The sequence below is a fragment of the Camelus ferus genome, chromosome 9 (assembly GCF_009834535.1).
Source record: "Camelus ferus isolate YT-003-E chromosome 9, BCGSAC_Cfer_1.0, whole genome shotgun sequence".
NCBI lineage: Eukaryota > Metazoa > Chordata > Mammalia > Artiodactyla > Camelidae > Camelus > Camelus ferus.
In genome coordinates, this window is record NC_045704.1 from 44288733 (window position 1) to 44307047 (window position 18315).

Consider the following 18315-nt stretch of genomic DNA (forward strand, 5'->3'; position numbering starts at 1 on the left):
CCTGTCCTAGGCCCATCATGAGTCCATCCTCTGGGAATGGACATGAGCCCGGCGAGGTATCCTGACTTTGGGCGGTCCAGAAGTGGACATTTGGTTTGCCTCAACTGGAGAACTTCCCCGACCCAGCCAGCCCTGGAGAGGGACCGCGGTAGGGGCGGGCTCCCTGAAGAGTGAAGCGTTCGCCCCCAGCCCGGAACCTTTCTTCTCCTCCCCGCGTAGGTTCCGGGAGCCGAGGCTCGGGCGGGCCGGAAGTGGAGGCGGTTGGTGGGGTTGGCGGGGCTCGGGGACGCGGCTCGGGCGGCGGTTTGCGAGCTTCGGGTGGACAGAGTGTAGTGACCGGCGTCTGGCTTTCAGGCCCTGCCGGGGCTGTGCACGGCTGGACGGTGCGCGGCGGCAGTGAAACGAACGCGGCGCGAACAGGGCGCCCGCGGCTGGGCCCATGGCCTCCTCCTGCGCGAGCATCGACATAGAGGACGCCACGCAGCACCTGCGGGACATACTCAAGCTGGACCGGCCTGCGGGGGGTGAGCCAGGACAGTGGGAGTGGGTCCTTGGCGAACGAGCAGAAGGGTGGCTCGTGTTTGGACCACCCTCAAGGCTCTCGGGTCCCTCAGGACTGGTTCTGCATCATCCCGGCTGGCGAGGTCAGACGAGGGTCGGAGCGGCAAATCCCTGAGCTTGCTTCCCAAAGGGCTCAAACCCCTGGATGCGATTGTTCCCCATCCCGGGGTTGGGCCGTTCTGCCTCGTCCTTCAGCATCTTGGCTGAAGGTGAGGCCTCTTCTCTGAATCCGCAGAGCCTCCCAGGTGTCCTGGCCCAAAGTCTCTAATGTTCCTAGGACTGGCCCAGGTTCCCCACCCTTTTGCCATAGTTGAGAGGCCCAGTCAGGGCTGTGTATGCCGTGTTCGGTGTCTAGACCTAGGGCTTTGCTGAGGAGCCACAGATCTCCCTTTGCAACTTGCCTTTCCTGCTTGAATACAGACTCCAGGCTTGCGGTTCTGAAACCGATTTTCAGAAGGAAGGTGACCAACCCCAATTCCATCTCCTCTCTGGGATTTAGGCAAATCACAGACTGCACAGTCCTGATTGGATTAGGCTACAAACATCTGCAAGCCCTCATTTATTTCCATTCATTTAAACTTTACTTGGGTTTGCAGTGGTACCTCAGAGCTGCTCCTGCCCTCAAGGAGCCCCCAGGACACACAGAGCTAATGAGGTGTAATATAATGCTGTTGTCATTGAACAAGAGAAATTTTGCTACTGTAATGGGGATAGGGTAGGTGGGGTAGGGGCTGGAGAGTGCCTGAGAACAGATCTAACAGAAGAGACAATGTTTAGATTAGGTCTTGTAACATGAACAGGGTTTTGGGTGTCAGAAAAGACATTCTACAACAAAGAAATAGCACTTGTGAAGGAACCAAAGTTTCCTGGTAGGTACAAGGACCTGTGAAAACTTGTAATGATTGAGAGACTGGCTGGTGATGGTGGTGTAGGTGTGCAGAAACCAGAGTGTTTCTTCAGACCCTGTTCTTAAACCTTCTGGAAGGCCCAAACTGGCTCCTTTTGGAAGCAGGCACTGCTGCCCACTTTAAGGTTTAGCTACACTCTAGTCCTGGAGAAAATCCATCTGTTGCCTGAAACCACTGAGCCGTTTTCCCTAGGCCTGGACTGTGTGCTCCTTTTACTCATGAGCTTGGCTTGGACCTCTTATACTCATTAGCTGCTGTGCATGCTAGACTCCAAAAAGGTTTGGTAGAGCCTGGCATGGGTAACCTTGTGTAGCTTATTTGTTTGTCCTCATAGTAGCCTGCTTGGGAGGGAGAGTGGTCAGCTTACCCCTGAGCAGCTAAGGGGATCTGTTACAAGTGAAGTGGCCTTTTGTCTTTCCTCTTAACTCCTTGTTTATTGATTGGTGCTTGATTCCCCTGTTTGCCAAGTAGCCCTTACTGGTCTCCTCTCACCAGAGGAGCATGTCAGACCCCAGACTGTTTTGTGACTCGAAACTCTGATGGTAAAGAACTGAAATGCTGTGTGTCCTGACTCCACACCCTACCCCATAATTTCTCTACACTTTGTCCAACTCCTTCATGTCCATTCCTCTTGCATTTACCTGCCCAGGGTGGCTGCTTCTGAGCCATTTCTGTGTGAGGCAGTCTTCTTCCTTTCTCTCTCTCTCGCTCTCTCTCTTTTTTTTTTAATGGAGGTGCTGGTGATTGAACTCAGGAACTCATACATGCTAAGCATATGCTCTACCACTGAGCTAAACCCACCCCCCCCATACTCCTATGTCTTTTCATACTCCTGTGTCTTATCATGTCTTTCCATGCCTTAGGAGCCTACCTTCTCTTCTCCAACCACTCCACTGCTTTGGGTCTAGGCTCTGGTGTCTCTTACCTGGATTCTTAACTATCCTGCATGCTACTTCTGAGCAGTCAACCCTCTGGCCATAGCAGACCATGTCACTTTCCCATTTAAAACTCTCTACTACAGGGATAACCTAAGCACTGCAGCCTCATACCTGAGATCTTTGCAGCCTTGTTTTCCCTCCATCCTTCCTATGTTTGTGTGTCCTAGCCACACTGGCTCTGATGGCACCTCCTCTGTGAAGTCTGACCACGCCCTCCTTCAAGTATGCAGAGTCCTCCTGTGCTAACCTGGGCCTGAATATTAATTAGCCTCAGAGGATCCTTGATGACATATACCCCCACCCCCAGGTAGAAGAGCATCATGCTCATCCTTTGTTGGGTCCATCATCAGTTTTTATGAAATGAGAGTTGAACAAAGGGCCCTCTTCCCCACTGGCATGCCTCACTTAGAGCGCCTCATGTTTCTTAAATGAAGCTCTTCAGGAGGAGAGGCCAGTGGGCAGGTAGAACAACTTTATCAGAGTAGCCCTTTCTGTCCCCAGGCCCCAGTGCAGAGAGCCAGCGACCATCTAACGCCTACAATGGCGATCTCAATGGGCTCCTGGTCTCAGACCCCCTCTGCTCAGGTGATGGTACTTCAACAAACAAGCCTGGTCTCCGGGCCATGCCACCTATTAACCTGCAGGAAAAGCAAGTCATGTGAGTGTCTGGGAGATAGCAGTGGTGGTGATGGGGTCTTTGAGGCATTTGCTAACTGAAGTCGTAAGACTGGGAGAGAGGGTCCAGCAGCCTCTTCTGCTTCCCCACTAGATGACCTGGGGTAGAGCATATAATTACGCTGGGTTTGCACTAGGATGAGGGGCAAGGACAAGCTCAAGGGCTTGGCCTGGATCTGAAGTATGGGCTCCTGATTTAGCATGGAAGTAGGGCCATTCCCAAGGAGGGAGGTGAGCAAGGGGAACAGTGGGTTTGGGGACCAGTGGGCCAGGCAGAGCTGGGCATCTGGGACTTGACACCTTCACCAGAGTGGATGTATCCTCTCCCCCTCCTAACCCTGTGCATTGAGATTTTGGGTGAACAAGAGTCAAACTTGTGCACCCCTGCCCCAGATGCCTCTCAGGAGACGACAGCTCCACCTGCATCGGGATTTTGGCCAAGGAGGTGGAGATTGTGGCCAGCAGTGATTCTAGCATCTCAAGCAAGGCACGGGGGAGCAACAAGGTGGGCACCAGGATGTCATGGCATGTATAATAGATGGGGGCACACTTGGGCTGTCCCTCCCACACTCTATGCTGCCAGTTCCTATGGAGATTACCCTAACAGACCAGTAGTGTGCCCCAGTCTCAGGAAGCCAGGGTTGGCTGCCAAATCTCTGTGGGAATCTGGCCCCAAGATTTGTGAATGGGTGGCTGGGCTCACACATGTGGCCTCTACTGTCCCCAGGGATGCTGAGGACTACCTTAGCTCCAGGAATGCTGCCTCAGCCCCCAGCTTCTATGACCTTCTTCACCCTTGGTTCTCAGGTGAAAATCCAGCCCGTCGCCAAGTATGACTGGGAGCAGAAATACTACTATGGCAATCTGATTGCTGTGTCCAACTCCTTCTTGGCCTATGCCATTCGGGGTGAGTAGGAGCAGCGGGGAGGAGGTATTCTGCTAGAAGCCCCAGAGATGCAAATCCAGTGTCAGGCCATTCAGCTCACTCAGACCTTAGTGGTGTAATGGAAGGCTTATCTGTTCTGTCCTCACTTCTGCCAGGCCTTCTGGAGCCAAGAGAGAAAACCAAGCTTAAGACTTGTAGTGGCAGAGAGACAGGCAAGGGCAGGGCTTCTCTGCTGCTGCCTGGGCCTGGATATTTATTCACGGTCTATGGCTCTCCTGATTCCAGCTGCCAACAACGGCTCAGCAATGGTGCGGGTGATCAGTGTCAGCACTTCGGAGCGGACCCTGCTCAAAGGTTTCACAGGCAGTGTGGCTGATCTGGCCTTTGCACACGTCAATTCCCCACAGCTGGCCTGTCTGGATGAGGCGGGCAACCTGTTCGTATGGCGCTTAGCTTTGGTTAATGGCAAAATTCAGTATCCTTTCCCAGGGTTGGGTGGGGGACTGAAGCAAGGTGGGCAGAACTCAATCTGCCAGACACACTTCATCATCAACCTGGCTAGCCCTTAACACCCTGTTCAGAGAAGAGATCTTAGTTCATATCCGACAGCCAGAGGGCACGCCACTGAACCACTTTCGCAGGATCATCTGGTGCCCCTTCATCCCTGAAGAGAGTGAGGACTGCTGTGAGGAGGGCAGCCCAACGGTGGCCCTGTTACATGAGGACCGGGTGAGGGGGCTGGGTGTGGAGGAGAGGAAGGGATGGAGCAGCCATGGTGTGGGCATGGGCTGAACACTCACCTCCTTGTACCTGCCAGGCTGAAGTATGGGACCTGGACATGCTCCGCTCCAGCCACAGCACCTGGCCTGTGGATGTCAGCCAAATCAAGCAGGGCTTCATCGTGGTAAAAGGCCACAGCACAGTAAGCCTGCAGCTGACTGCCTTTCTGCCCTCCTGTCCCAACCCCATTATGTCCCTCCTCTATTCCCTGTAGCCACAACTGCCTAGGCAGCTTTACTAGCACTCTGCCCTTGGGAACTCTGAGCACAAAGTGACCCTTTCTTATGGAGCTTGTACCTTACCTGGCTGCACCCCATGGGTCCAGGTCTTCTCTATAGCACTCCCACTCATTCAGTCTTTCACACAAACAGGCAGATCCACTGTGGGTCAGGCTAGCTCACTACCATCCTCCCCTGAGAAAGGCTTGCTCCTACCTCTAGTCAGGTGGCAAAGCAAGCCTCTTTGGGTTCTTCCCAGTGCCTGAGTGAAGGGGCCCTCTCACCCGATGGGACTGTCCTGGCTACCGCAAGCCATGATGGCTTCGTTAAGTTTTGGCAGATCTACATTGAGGGGCAGGATGAGCCAAGGTAAGGCACGGCCTGAGGGACTGGGCCCCCCCAGGTAGGGAATCAGATCACCCACTCAGGCCCCTCATATACCTGCCTACAGGTGTTTACACGAGTGGAAGCCTCATGATGGGCGGCCCCTCTCCTGCCTCCTGTTCTGTGACAACCACAAGAAACAGGACCCTGAGTGAGTGAGTGGGCAGGCAGGTGGATGATGGGCTAGACCTTGAGCTCCCACCAGGGGCCCAGCCAGCCACTCAGTGTCTTGTTGCTTTGCAGGGTCCCTTTCTGGAGGTTCCTCATTACTGGCGCTGACCAAAATCGGGAGCTGAAGATGTGGTGCACTGTGTCCTGGACCTGCCTGCAGACCATTCGGTAAGCAGGGGCTGGGGTCTGGGCAGGGGCAGGGTTGCAGATATGGGTTCTATCTACCCTCTCAGTCTCATTCCTCATGCCTTGTTGTCCACCAGCTTCTCCCCAGATATCTTCAACTCAGTGAGTGTGCCTCCCAGCCTCAAGGTTTGCTTGGATCTCTCAGCAGAATACCTGATTCTCAGCGATGTACAACGGAAGGTAGGTTGCACTCGGGGCACCCTGGGCAGAGCTGGTATTATCAGGGAGGGAAGGGTATGTGTGCCCCTGAGGTCAGCTGTGAACGCACTGCCTATGCAGGTCCTCTACGTGATGGAGCTGCTGCAGAATCAGGAGGAGGGCCGTGCCTGCTTCAGCTCCATCTCTGAGTTCCTGCTCACCCACCCTGTGCTGAGCTTCGGTATCCAGGTTGTAAGTCGCTGCCGGCTGAGGCACACTGAGGTGCTGCCTGCCGAGGAGGAGAATGACAGCCTAGGGGCTGGTGAGCTGCTCAGGATCAAGGATATGTGTTGGATATAGGGGAGTGCTGAGGCACAGAGCGCCAGGGCTTAGCTGTCCACACTGTCCTTGCAGATGGGATCCACGGAGCCGGTGCCATTGAGTCTGCAGCTGGTGTGCTCATCAAGCTTTTTTGTGTACACACTAAGTGAGTGTGTTGAGGAGGCCCACCTCTGCCCTGTCTGTGCCCTCCCCACCCTACTGACTCTATGACTCTTCTGTTCTCCCCCTGCTCTTCCTGCAGGGCATTGCAAGACGTGCAGATCCGCTTCCAGCCACAGCTGAACCCTGATGTGGTGGCGCCACTCCCCACACACCCTGCCCATGAGGACTTTGGTGAGTTGAAGGTGAGAGGGAAGCAAGTTCTCACCGGGGTCTGAGATCTGACTCAAGTGGCAGCTTTCCCCACAGCATTTGGAGAGTCTCAGCCTGAACTGGGCTCTGAGGGCCTAGGGTCGGCCACTCATGGCTCCCAGCCTGACCTCCGACGCATCGTGGAGCTGCCTGCACCTGCCGACTTCCTCAGTCTGAGCAGTGAGACCAAGCCCAAGCTGATGACACCTGACGCCTTCATGACGCCCAGCGCCTCCCTGCAGCAGGTGTGCTGGTGGAGGAGTGTGGGGCTAGGGCTGGGGGACTGGGAATGCCTCTCACAGACACGGCCCTTGTTCTCCCATCTCCCCAGATCACTGCGTCTCCCAGTAGCAGTAGCAGCAGTAGCAGCAGCAGCAGCAGCAGCAGCAGCAGCAGCAGCTCCTCTCTTACAGCTGTGTCTGCCATGGGCAGTACTTCGGCTGTGGACCCCTCCTTGTCCAGGTGAAGTGAGAGTCAGAGTTAGTGGGTAACGGGGGCTGGTGCCAGGTAGTGCCAAGGTCTGGCTGCTTACACCTCAGCCTTCCTGCCACCAGGCCACCTGAGGAACTGACCTTGAGCCCCAAGCTGCAGTTGGATGGTGGTCTGACAATGAGCAGCAGCAGCAACCTGCAGGCAAGCCCACGCAGCCTCCTGCCCAGCCTGCTCCCAGGTCCAGCTGACAAATTGACTCCCAAAGTGCCTGGGCAGGTGCGTGTGTGGGTGTGTGTGAAGTGCAGGTGTATGGCAGCGGGGAGGTTGGCGGCAGTCTCCTCTCTGCTAGCCCTGCTCTGCCTCAGGTGGCTCATGTTTCCCCTGAGGTCATCTCAGCCTCCAATGTTCCCTGGAGGGCAGATCCTCAGCCTCTCCATCCTCACCACCTCTCCTCCTGGGTGCATCACCCTTCACTGCTGTCCCACCTCTCATCACTACAGATACTAGTGCTTTGTCTCTGTACTCCCCTTGTCCCTACTTCCCACCACCTAAGTTCTTATCTTCGGTCCACTTCAGGTGCCAACTGCCGCCTCTACACTATCCCTGGAGCTGCAGGAAGTGGAGCCCCTGGGGCTGCCTCAGGCTTCCCCTAGCCGCACCCGCTCCCCCGATGTTATCTCCTCAGCTTCCACTGCCCTGTCCCAGGATATCCCTGAGATTGCATCTGAGGCACTGTCCCGTGGCTTTGGCTCCTCTGCTTCTGAGGGTCTAGAGCCAGACAGTATGGCCTCAGCTGCCTCGGCACTACACCTTCTGTCCCCACGGCCCCGGCCGGGGCCCGAGCTTGGCCCCCAGCTTAACTTGGATGGAGGCCCTGGGGATGTGGATCGGCATAGTACCCCTTCCCTCCTGGAGGCAGCCTTGACCCAGGAGGCCACAGCCCCTGACAGTCAAGTCTGGCCTACGGCACCTGACATTACTCGTGAGACCTGTAGCAGCCTGGCAGAGAGGTGAGGAATTTAGGAGGGGGAAAGTGTGCTGATGGTAGGGTCTTCAGATAGAGTCATCCACTGCTGAGTTGGCCTGTCCCTCCAGCCCCAGGAATGGCCTCCAGGAAAAGCACAAGAGCCTGGCTTTCCACCGACCACCTTATCACCTGCTGCAGCAACATGACAGCCAGGACGCCAGCGCCGAGCAAAGGTAGGCACCACCTCACACCATTCCTTTCACAGGGAGGGCTAGCAAGTGGGTAGGTGCCTAGCCCTCTCCCTCCCCTTCCCACAGTGACCACGATGATGAGGTGGCCAGCCTTGCTTCTGCTGCAGGGGGCTTTGGCACCAAAGTTCCCACTCCGCGTCTTCCTGCCAAGGACTGGAAGGCCAAGGGATCCCCTCGGGCCTCACCCAAGCTCAAGAGAAAGGGCAAAAAGGATGACGGGTAGGGGGGGTCCTGGGGCCAGGGAGAGGGGTGGTCACCAGGCTGCCTGCTTGACATGGCCTGAGGTGCTTCTCATGTATGGCAGGGATTCATCAGTGGGATCCCGGCTCACAGAGCACCAGGTGAGTGAGCAACTTCCTGCTTCTGGCTCCTGCCTGTGAGGGTGGAGTGGGAATCTGGGCCATCCCCAGGTCTGGTGTGTGGGGATGAGTGGGGCAGGCATCATGTGATGGTGGTGCTCCTGGCAGGTGGCAGAAATCCCTGAGGACTGGCCAGCGTTAATTTGGGAACAGCAGAGAGAGCTGGCGCAGCTGCGGCACAGCCAAGAGGAGCTGCTGCAGCGTCTGTGCACCCAGCTTGAAGGTCTGCAGAGCACTGTCACAGGCCATGTAGAACGTGCCCTAGAGTCACGGCACGAGCAGGAGCGTATCCTTGTGGGCAGTGGCACAGCATGGCATAGGGATGGGGTGACAGCAGCATTCTTGGCTTAGAAAGGGTTGTGGGGCTTGCTCTAGGCCTATTCCTTAGCTACAAGGCAGAGCGGCGACTAGAGCGGGCACTGGCTGAGGGGCAGCAGCGAGGTGGGCAGCTGCAGGAGCAGCTGACGCAACAGTTGTCCCAAGCTCTGTCTTCAGCTGTGGCTGGACGGCTGGAGCGCAGCATACGGGATGAGATCAAGAAGACTGTGCCTCCATGTGAGTTTTGCATGGAGACTTCTGGGTGGGCCACATGGGAGTGGGGCCCCCTTCCTGTCAAGCTTCCTTTCATGGCTCTACCTCTATTCTCACCCTACCTCAGGTGTCTCTCGGAGCCTGGAGCCCATGGCAGGCCAGCTGAGCAACTCAGTGGCCACAAAGCTCACAGCCGTGGAGGGTAGCATGAAAGAGACCATCTCCAAACTGCTAAAGTCCAAGGTGCTATAGGGCCTAAGATGAGGGAGGTTGGTGGTTGGTGGGCCTGGGCTTGGGCTCAGGCTTTCAACTGAGTCCCTCCCTCCATGCCCAGAACTTGACAGATGCCATTGCCCGAGCAGCTGCAGACACATTACAGGGGCCAATGCAGGCCGCCTACCGTGAAGCCTTCCAGAGCGTGGTGCTGCCCGCCTTCGAGAAGAGCTGCCAGGCCATGTTCCAGCAGATCAATGATAGCTTCCGACTGGGCACACAGGAATGTGAGTGCGGTCGTATGCCCCCAGCTGGGAGGAGCTATCCCTTCTCCCCCACCAGCCATCTCATGATCCCATGGTCACTTGTCAGACTTGCAGCAGCTGGAGAGCCACATGAAGAGCCGAAAGGCACGTGAGCAGGAGGCGCGAGAGCCTGTGCTGGCCCAGCTGCGGAGCCTGGTCAGCACACTGCAGGGGGCCACTGAGCAAATGGCGGCGACCGTGTCTAGTAGTGTTCGGGCTGAGGTGCAGCACCAGCTGCATGTGGCTGTGGGCAGGTGTGTGGGCAGGGCACTGGGCAAGGTGGTGGGTTTGTAAAGGCCCAGACCAGACTCCCTGTTTACCTCATTTCCCTTCACTTGGCTTTGCAGCCTGCAGGAGTCAATTTTAGCACAAGTACAGCGCATTGTCAAGGGTGAGGTGAGTGTGGCACTCAAGGAGCAGCAGGCCGCCGTCACCTCTAGCATCATGCAGGCTATGCGCTCAGCCGCTGGCACACCCGTCCCTGCTCCCCACCTCGACTGCCAAGCCCAGCAAGCCCATATCCTGCAGCTGCTGCAGCAGGGCCACCTCAATCAGGCCTTCCAGCAGGTAAGCCAGGCACTAGGCACAGGTAGGGTCAAGTGTCTCCTGACAAGGCCCACACATGATACATTCCACTCTACCCATTAGGCTTTGGGTGGTCAGGCCCCAGCTGACTCTTCTTGGTTCTCTTTTGCCTGCTTTTCTCTCTGCCTGGATGCTGGATCCCTTTCTTCCTCCTCAACCCACCTTGCTTCATAACCACCCTTCTCAAGAAACCTTTCCTAATCCCTTAGAGTAATAACAGCCCTACAGAGTCTCTCTGGGCTTCCCTCTCTGGATCCCCTAGAACTCTTCTCTTTGGTCATCTTCTCCCAGGCCACATAGCCAACAAGCAGGCATCTCATCCTGACATTAGCTGCTCTCTACTCAGGCTCTGACTGCTGCTGACTTGAACCTGGTGCTGTACGTGTGTGAAACTGTAGACCCAGGCCAGGTTTTTGGGCAGCCACCTTGCCCCCTCTCCCAGCCTGTACTCCTGTCACTCATCCAGCAGCTGGCCTCTGACCTTGGCACTCGAACTGACCTCAAGCTCAGGTGAGTGGGTGTAGTCAGGGACTAGGGCTCGGATCAAGGTGGGAGAGCAGTTCAGAGACTCCTACTCCTGCCTGACACCCCTCCCTGATTTTCTCCAACAATCCACTTTGCCCATCTCAGGCTTTGAGGCCTCCATTGCCTCATTGCCACTAGGGGGCACTCCATTTGCTGGAGGCCACCTGCAGCCTGTCCCTTTCCTCCACCCCCAGCTACCTGGAAGAGGCTGTGATGCACCTGGACCACAGTGACCCCATCACTCGGGACCACATGGGCTCCGTCATGGCCCAGGTGCGCCAGAAGCTCTTCCAGTTCCTGCAGGCCGAGCCACACAACTCACTTGGCAAAGCGGCCCGGCGTCTCAGCCTCATGCTGCACGGCCTTATGACCCCTAGCCTCCCTTAGCCTGCCTTACCCAGGGGTGGGATGGCACTGAAGGCCAGCAGAGAGGCCTAGGCCAAAGCAGGGTCATGTCTGCCTTTTACCTGCTCAGGCTCCCACCTCTTGGGTGTTTGACAGGGGTAGCACTGGCTATGGTCTATAGGTTGTGGTAGCCAGCAGGTTTAGGCTGGGCCCAGGGTGGGCATTGTGCCTTCTTGGGTTCTGCCATGCCTGGAGCATGACCCCCGAGATTGTGACATCACTTGTGTTAAATTTTCCATGTTCCTTTTTACCTCCAATTTGGATCTTTTTGTTTTTGAAAAACATTGAGAAATTCAATTAAATGCTTTTGGAATAAAATGGAGTACATGTGTGCTTTTCATGTGTCTTTGGAGTGACTTTGATAACTGCCCTCTGTTACCTGCCCCCTCCCTTCTCCCATTGTGGAGCTTGGCCTAGCCCAACCCACGCCAGGGGCCTAGACACCCACACTCATCTACACAGCTGTCTTCCCAGGCCTCCTGTCTCCATATTTCAGGCAAGGGCCCTGGGATCAGCTCAGCACCACCCTGTGCCCCTGGGTTCTCTCTGGAGTCCCTCCCTTCATCCTTTGCCTAGCTGGGAGCTGGGGGCGGGGCCGCCAGCTGTCTTTGGAGCCCTGCCCCCAACTCCCATCCAATCACAGTCCCTTCTTTCGGGGGCTGGGCCGAAGGGCTGTACTCCAAGCTGCTAGCTCTGGCACTAGGCTCCCAGCTGGGGATGATGCGCTGTTGCTGCTGCTGCCCCTATCGCCACCGCCAGCAACCGCCCCGTGCCCTGGGGCTGTTGCTGTTGCTGCTGCTGCCGTCCTTTGGTGAGTGCCGTTGTGCTGGACCCTGCCCGGGCTGCACATTCTCTCCCCAGGCTGGGTATAGATTGTGTGGGAGCTGAGGCCCAGCCTTCCTGAGCGCTGAGAGAAAGGGTGGAGAGGAGGTGAGAGGGCTCCTGGGAGGGGATAATGTGTGCCAGTGGCTTCAGGTTATAAAGTGAGGGGTGTGAACTTAACCCTAGTTTTGGGGGAAGGACCTCTCATTTCTGCAGCCCTCATTCTGATAAGGGGAGACTTGGACTGTTGCAGGACTCCCAGACCAACCATGGGATCTCTGAGGTCCTCTGTTAGTGTCAGGCCTGGATCCCAGCACCCTCTATCCTTCCTTACCCATCCAAAAACACTTGTCTTTGGGGGCGAGATGGAAAGGCCAAGCAAAGCTTTTCTAGGCTGCAGAGAAATGATGCTGCTGGGAGCCCTGCCCGCCTGACCCCCTTCACCATGACCTCCTTCATTTGGAACATTCCTACCACTCCTAGGGTCCAGGAGCTCGGAAGAAGAGCCAACCCCTAGGACATGACATCCACTTTCTCCACCCCCACCTATCCTGTCTTGTTCTGCCTAGAAGGGGGCTGAGGCAGGTGGTCCCTAGATATGCCTCTTAGTTCCCTGGGGCATCCCTTTCACGCTGAGTCATATCCCCAGAGAGCTCCCTGGTAAACAAGTCCCTGGGGGTTGCGGAGGGGAAAAAACGGGTTTGCTGGATCATTCTATCAACCATTCTCCATCCCTACCTGCAGTCCTTGTATCTCCCCTGGCAGCAGCCACTGTAGGCCCAGGCCGCTGTGACACCATATACCAGGGCTTTGCCGAATGTCTCATCCGCTTGGGGGACAGCATGGGCCGCGGAGGCGAGCTAGAGACCGTCTGCAGGTATGGGCAAGTGCAAGGGCAGTAGCCCAACCCTGCCACCCTTGGGGTCTGAACCTCTTTCTTCCCATTCCAAAGCCCCCTCACCCCACCTAATTCCCCTAACCCCACACCCTTAACAGGTCTTGGAATGACTTCCACACCTGTGCCTCTCGAGTCCTGTTGGGCTGCCCAGAAGAAGCAGCCGCTGTGTGGGAGTCACTACAGCAAGAAGCTCGCCAGGCCCCGCACCCAGATAACTTGCACACCCTGTGTGGCACCCCTGTGCGTGTTCAGGAGCGAGGCGCTGGCACTGAGACCAACCAGGAGACGCTGCGGGCAGCTGCACCTGCACTCACCCCGGCCCCCTCGCCGGTGCTGCTGACTGCTGCTCTGGCGCTTGCCTGCCTCCTGGGACCCCTGGCCTAGCCAGTCCAGTCTGGTCAGGTAGCAGCGCCCTTGCCCCCAGCCCTGCTCTAGTGGCTGCAGTTGGGGCTCTGCAGAGTGTGCTTGGCTTTCATTAAAGGTATTTATATTTGTATTAATCTCCTTCCTTTCTTTTGGCTGTGGCCACTTGGCTGGGGCAGAGAATATGATCCTCAGGAAGAGACGGGTGGGGCGGTAGGCAGCCACAGGGGACTCAGTCTTACTCCTCACAAACACTCATTTCCCAGGGGTGGGGCAGAGCTTTCCATCGCTAGCAGTTTCCATGAGTCCTGGTGGTGACCAGAGATGTGCAGGAATGCACGTCTTTCTCTGTCCTCCTGGGTTGGCACTCCTAGCTCTGCCTGTTCCTCCTGTCCTGGCCCCTGGTAGTGTCCCTCCCCTTATCCCCAGGTTCATACTATCATCCAGGCTCCTGATCCTCTCACCTCCTCTTCCCTCTGCTGAACTACCACCTTAGCCTTCAAGACACAGTTCAGATTAAGTGCTCTTTCCTCTCCTTCTCTGGAGTCCTGGTTCATCTGAGGGTAGTCTGTTCCAGAAGGTGGGGAGACCCTGTTAGAGCCTACATTCAAGTCCCTGAGGTGAGCTGGAGCTGTAGAAATGGGTCACAATGAGGGTTCCTCTGTCCTTTGCTCTCCACAAGCTTGTTCTTTGAGCAGTATGAATTAAAAACAATCCCAGAAGACTTTCTATGAGCACGGAATGAGTGTGTGCTGTGTACAGAGCCCCTGTTCATCCTGGTGGAGAGGAAGAGCAAAAATCAACATGGGCAAAATCCTGAGGGAAGAAGGAGGCCTCAGAGAAGATGAGACCCTCTTGATCGTCCTCTACCACCACTGCTGGGACCCTCTTCCAAGCCACCATGCCACGGCTTCTGTGGGCACTGCCGTGACCTCCTAACTGGCTTCTACTCTCCCTTCTTCCTCTTTATTTTCTATTTTCTAAATTGACAAATTGATCCTGATATTAAGTTCCTTGCCATTGTCTACAAGACCCTACATAAGCCAGCTGTGTTTGTATGTAGGACAGTTTATTCAGTCTATTCCTTCAACTCTTCTCTGTAGGAGCACAGAGGAGTGATCTACCTACTCAGTCTTTGGGGTAAGGGGAGGCTTCAGAGAAGGAGGACAGTAGGTGGTGATAGAGGTAAGGATGCAAGATTTACAAATGGTGGAGGAGAAGTGGGGCTGAGTTGGAGAGGACTTTATAAGAGAGGCCCAAGGGATCAGCTGGGAGGGGTTGAGCTAGTATAGAACTTGGCAGGCCAGGTTTACACTAAAGCCCATGCTGGGAGGCTGTTGCTCTCAGGACACAATCAGGCCTGATAGGACCATTTCTTAGGCTCTAGGGTGACAGGTGCCTCCAGAGACTTCCAACCATATATGTGGGAGCCCTACTTCATCAGTGCTTCCCAAACACCCTGCCATTCCAGTTAGCTAAGACACCTCAGTTAACTCATTCTCTGCCCTATCGTTGCTCCTGTGCTTCATTCACCTGTACTTTTATTCCCGCTTCTCTCTGCCAACCATTCATTAACCATCTTCTCACATCACCTGAAGGAGAAAGTTCAGGAGACAAACACTCCCAGATCTGCCCCATTGGACCATCGGTATCTTCCAGAAGGGAAGGCCAGAGTTTTATTCCTCTAGATCTTTACATATTTATTTTCTGTACTCAGACTATCCTTCCCCATTTCTTCCTGGTGAACTCCTACTTCTTGTTTAATGTCCTCTCCTCCCTAACCTTGACTCCAAGCTGAATCAGAAGCCTCAGGTACACACAGCTCCAGGACTTTCTCCTGCCTCAGTACTGAGCACTGGCTCACTGGCTTGTTACTGTCTGGTTCCAGGTCAGAATTCCCCACTGTGGATTCCCTGAGGGTCCTGTTTGTGTGTCTAGCACCCAAGCTAGGGCTGGATACAAAGAGTGCACTTGTGGGAGTGTGTGGAATGAAAAATAGAACTTATTTTTATAGAAACTGTTACAGATAGCAAGAGCTTGGACTGAGAATGAGTTGGAGAACGTGTCTTCTTGGCGCAGCCCCCTTAACCTGGGCATATATTGTTGGGAGGGATGGTGCCAGGGCTCCAAACTCCAAAAGTCTTCCCAGAGCCATTCTTGATGGATGGCCAGGAGCAGCCTGCTTTCAGAAGCAGGGACCTGACTGTGTTGGCCAGCCATCAGGGAGATTACCATCCTCCTGCTGTGACCTACTTTCCCCTGGTTTTTGCTCCCTAAGTCCCTGCTCTTCCCTGGAAATGAGTGACCTGGAGTGTGTTTTGTGTATGGGGGTGGGGACAGAATCTGCTCTCTGGCCAGGGGCTTAAGAGCTTTGTCTGTTTTATCCCAGAGCTGGAGGAGAGGGTTGGGCTGACAGCCAAATGGACTGGGCCCTAGCTAGACACAGCTGCCCAGGCCAGAGCATCATGGTGATGGTTCTCACATTCACAGCTCTGCAGACATGGAATAGCTTATTGTTCAGGGGAGAGCCTGGGGGCTGGACGTCCTGAACCCAGTCCCTTCTGCATCAATATACCTCTCCATCTTGGGGTCTGGTGTTCTTCACCAGAGCCCAGACCAGCACCTGCCCATAGCAAGGACTCAATAAATATTTCTTGAATTAATTTGCTGAATGTCAGTAAAGTAGAGGTGTTGTGTGGATTTCTAAGCCCCATCAACCCTGGATTCTATATTATTTTCAATCCTCACAATAACTGTGGGGTCAGAATTACGATCCCCATTGTACAGATAAGAAACATGAGGCTTAAGGAAGGGAGATATCTTGCTTAAGGTCACATAACTATGGAAGTGTCAGAGTTGGGATATGATCCCAAGTTTGTTTGGCCCCTAAGTCCATTCCCTTAATCACACTAGATATATGGAAGTAATTTTTAGTTTTTTTTTTTAAATAAAATCTTTCTTGAAACCCTACTGCATAAAACAGGTGGTGTTTTATTGGTGTTAATACATTTTTAGGGTTAAAACATAACATTATCTTCACAGGGAAATATACACAAAATGTTATGATAACTCACAGAGAAAAAAATGTGACAATGAGTGTGTATATGTCCATGAATGACTGAAAAATTGTGCTGAACACTGGAATTTGACACAACATTGTAAAATGATTATAAATCAATAAAAAATGTTAAAAAATAACATTATCTTATAGTCAGTTAAAGACAATTTCATATATGAAGTTCCCAATAAAGATTTTAATAAATGAACAGACTGAAATGAGGAAGATGGAATGGAGATTACAATCTCCTTATTTCTTGAGTCATCTATTCCCCTCCACCCTGCAATCTGGGCAAAGTAGTGAGATAATTATGAATCTAAAGCGGAATCGTTAATGGTAACAATTTTTCTTTAATCTACTTGCTTTGCAGTCTCAGGATGTATTTATATTTAGTAACAATAACAACCCTTAAAACAGACAAAAAACCGTTACGCCAAAGCTGGCCCAAACTAATATCACCGATCCTCAAGCTTCAACACATCTGACTGTCTGAATTATTTTAATTGCAGTTTTAATAGATTTGTTAATTTAAACCGATCCTTTGCGGAGTTTCAGAAACCTCTGTTGAAATGCACTACATCCCCCACTTGGCACTATAAAGCGCTCTCCCACCCTAATTTGAATCTAGAAACTTTCTCCCTACTATCCACAGTGTCTGCCTAAACCTAAGGTGGAAACATTTGGAGCAACACTTAACACTCTCTACTCCTGGAGAAAGCCCGGTCCCGCCCTGAAGGCGTTGATTGGCAAGCCACTCTCAGAGCGCCGCCAACTGGACAGCCCGGCTCTTCCGAGAGTCCACCCCCGTACCGCCCCGTGGGCGGCCCGGATTTGTTTTGGCGTCAAGCGCGCGCTGTGATGACGCCACGACGCTGACGCCTGAGGATGGCGGCGGCGGCGGCGGCGGCCGTGGCTGCGACCCGAAGAGGGTCAGCACAGTCGCCCAGACGCCGAAGAGCCCGCCGTCCGCGCGAGGTGAGGCGGCCCTGCCCACGGCGACGGTCTGACGGGCAGGAGGGGCTGAGGAGAGGCCACGGTCACTTTCTGGAGCACAGGGCCCGTTCCTGCCCATACTTCGGCCCGTGCCCGGTGTTCCGGGGCCTACGGGACTGAGGGGCAGGCCAGGCGATTGCAGCTCGGGGTCCCCGGTGTCCAAGTGTTAATTGGCCTCGAAACGTGCTGCTGTGCTGGGTAACCCGTATCTGAGGCCGCAAGGGCCAGGTGGACGTGGTCAGCTGTCCTGCCTCATGTTCAGCAAGTCGGCATCGGTCAGGGTGAACTAATCCGGTTGTCCTCACTGTCTTCTCTTGTCCGGCACCTACTCTACACCCTCTACTTTGCGACTGAACGCCAGGGGTCAGTGGGGCAGCTGGTCGCTTCCTTGTTCAGGCGGGGAAAAAAGCGGGCCTGAGTCCACCTGCTTCGCAAGCCAGTTATCCCTCTGCTTTGATAAGGGGCAGCCCAGCTCTCCACATTCACTCCCCTTCCACGAAGCGATAAATTGATCATTTCCACTTAAAAATCTGAATTAAGTCCTTCATTGTCTAAAACTGACTCCTTGCTACCTACAGGATAAAGGCCAAGCTTCATAGCAAGGCGTTCAGGGCTCTTCATAACTGGGTAGAAACATAGCCCGAAGTCAAAACCTGGGCACTTTTGTCTCCTGTTTACATAGTTTGTTGGGGATATGTGAATTTGCCTTTAGCTCTGTGTTTTAATACCTTTTTGCTTTAGATACGCAGTTTTCTCACTTTGTAATACTCTCTTATCCCGTACCTCCACCCACCAGTATGGAAAATTTACATCTCTCCTTTAAAAAATACCTTGGATTTCATTTCTTTGGAAAAGCCTCCCTTCACATGTAACCGCTGACTCCTTTGTACTTTTATTCTTGCTACTACTTTTGGAGTATATTGTGTTATATCACCTGATAGTGGGTCTGGGGATTGTGTTATTTTTGTTTGCATCTGAGTGTCTGGCTCTGTGCCTGGCATAAAATAGGAGGTGAATCGGCTGGGATAGGTTGCTGGCTTAAGAATGGATACAGACTCAACTATATTGTT

General features: G+C 54.2%; 3 protein-coding genes across 5 annotated transcripts in view; all 3 read left to right on the plus strand.

Annotated features, from left to right (window-relative positions):
- The first annotated feature begins 241 nt into the window (after positions 1–241).
- On the plus strand, positions 242–11430 carry EDC4 (enhancer of mRNA decapping 4). Of its 2 annotated transcripts, none has more exons than XM_014555789.2 (29): positions 242–524; positions 2909–3065; positions 3476–3587; positions 3890–3989; positions 4254–4443; positions 4550–4697; positions 4786–4890; positions 5226–5335; positions 5418–5501; positions 5594–5689; positions 5785–5887; positions 5987–6167; positions 6260–6332; positions 6429–6520; positions 6584–6783; positions 6870–7000; positions 7093–7246; positions 7547–7980; positions 8066–8170; positions 8255–8407; positions 8493–8529; positions 8656–8833; positions 8947–9102; positions 9206–9321; positions 9413–9578; positions 9664–9850; positions 9944–10163; positions 10528–10691; positions 10901–11430. In XM_014555789.2, the coding sequence occupies exons 1-29, from the start codon at positions 440–442 to the stop codon at positions 11091–11093; spliced, it is 4230 nt and encodes a 1409-aa protein (XP_014411275.2). In that variant the 5' UTR covers positions 242–439; the 3' UTR covers positions 11094–11430. The 2 variants fall into 2 exon arrangements, with proteins under 2 accessions (XP_014411275.2, XP_014411276.2); XM_014555790.2 differs by having other exon boundaries at positions 6596–6783.
- Positions 11431–11583: 153 nt separating this feature from the next.
- Positions 11584–13306, plus strand: NRN1L (neuritin 1 like). 2 transcript variants are annotated; one of them, XM_006180665.3, is made up of 3 exons: positions 11584–11922; positions 12678–12810; positions 12930–13306. In XM_006180665.3, exons 1-3 carry the CDS (start codon positions 11829–11831, stop codon positions 13213–13215), a joined length of 513 nt encoding a protein of 170 aa, XP_006180727.3. In that variant the 5' UTR covers positions 11584–11828; the 3' UTR covers positions 13216–13306. The 2 variants fall into 2 exon arrangements, with proteins under 2 accessions (XP_006180727.3, XP_032342476.1); XM_032486585.1 differs by having other exon boundaries at positions 12699–12810.
- Positions 13307–17098: 3792 nt separating this feature from the next.
- PSKH1 (protein serine kinase H1) overlaps positions 17099–18315 on the plus strand; it is a 23740-nt gene continuing 22523 nt past the window's right edge. Inside the window, exon 1 of the mRNA XM_032486592.1 lies at positions 17099–17227. The gene's annotated coding sequence lies outside the window, so the exon portion shown is untranslated. The remainder of the gene's footprint in view (positions 17228–18315) is intronic.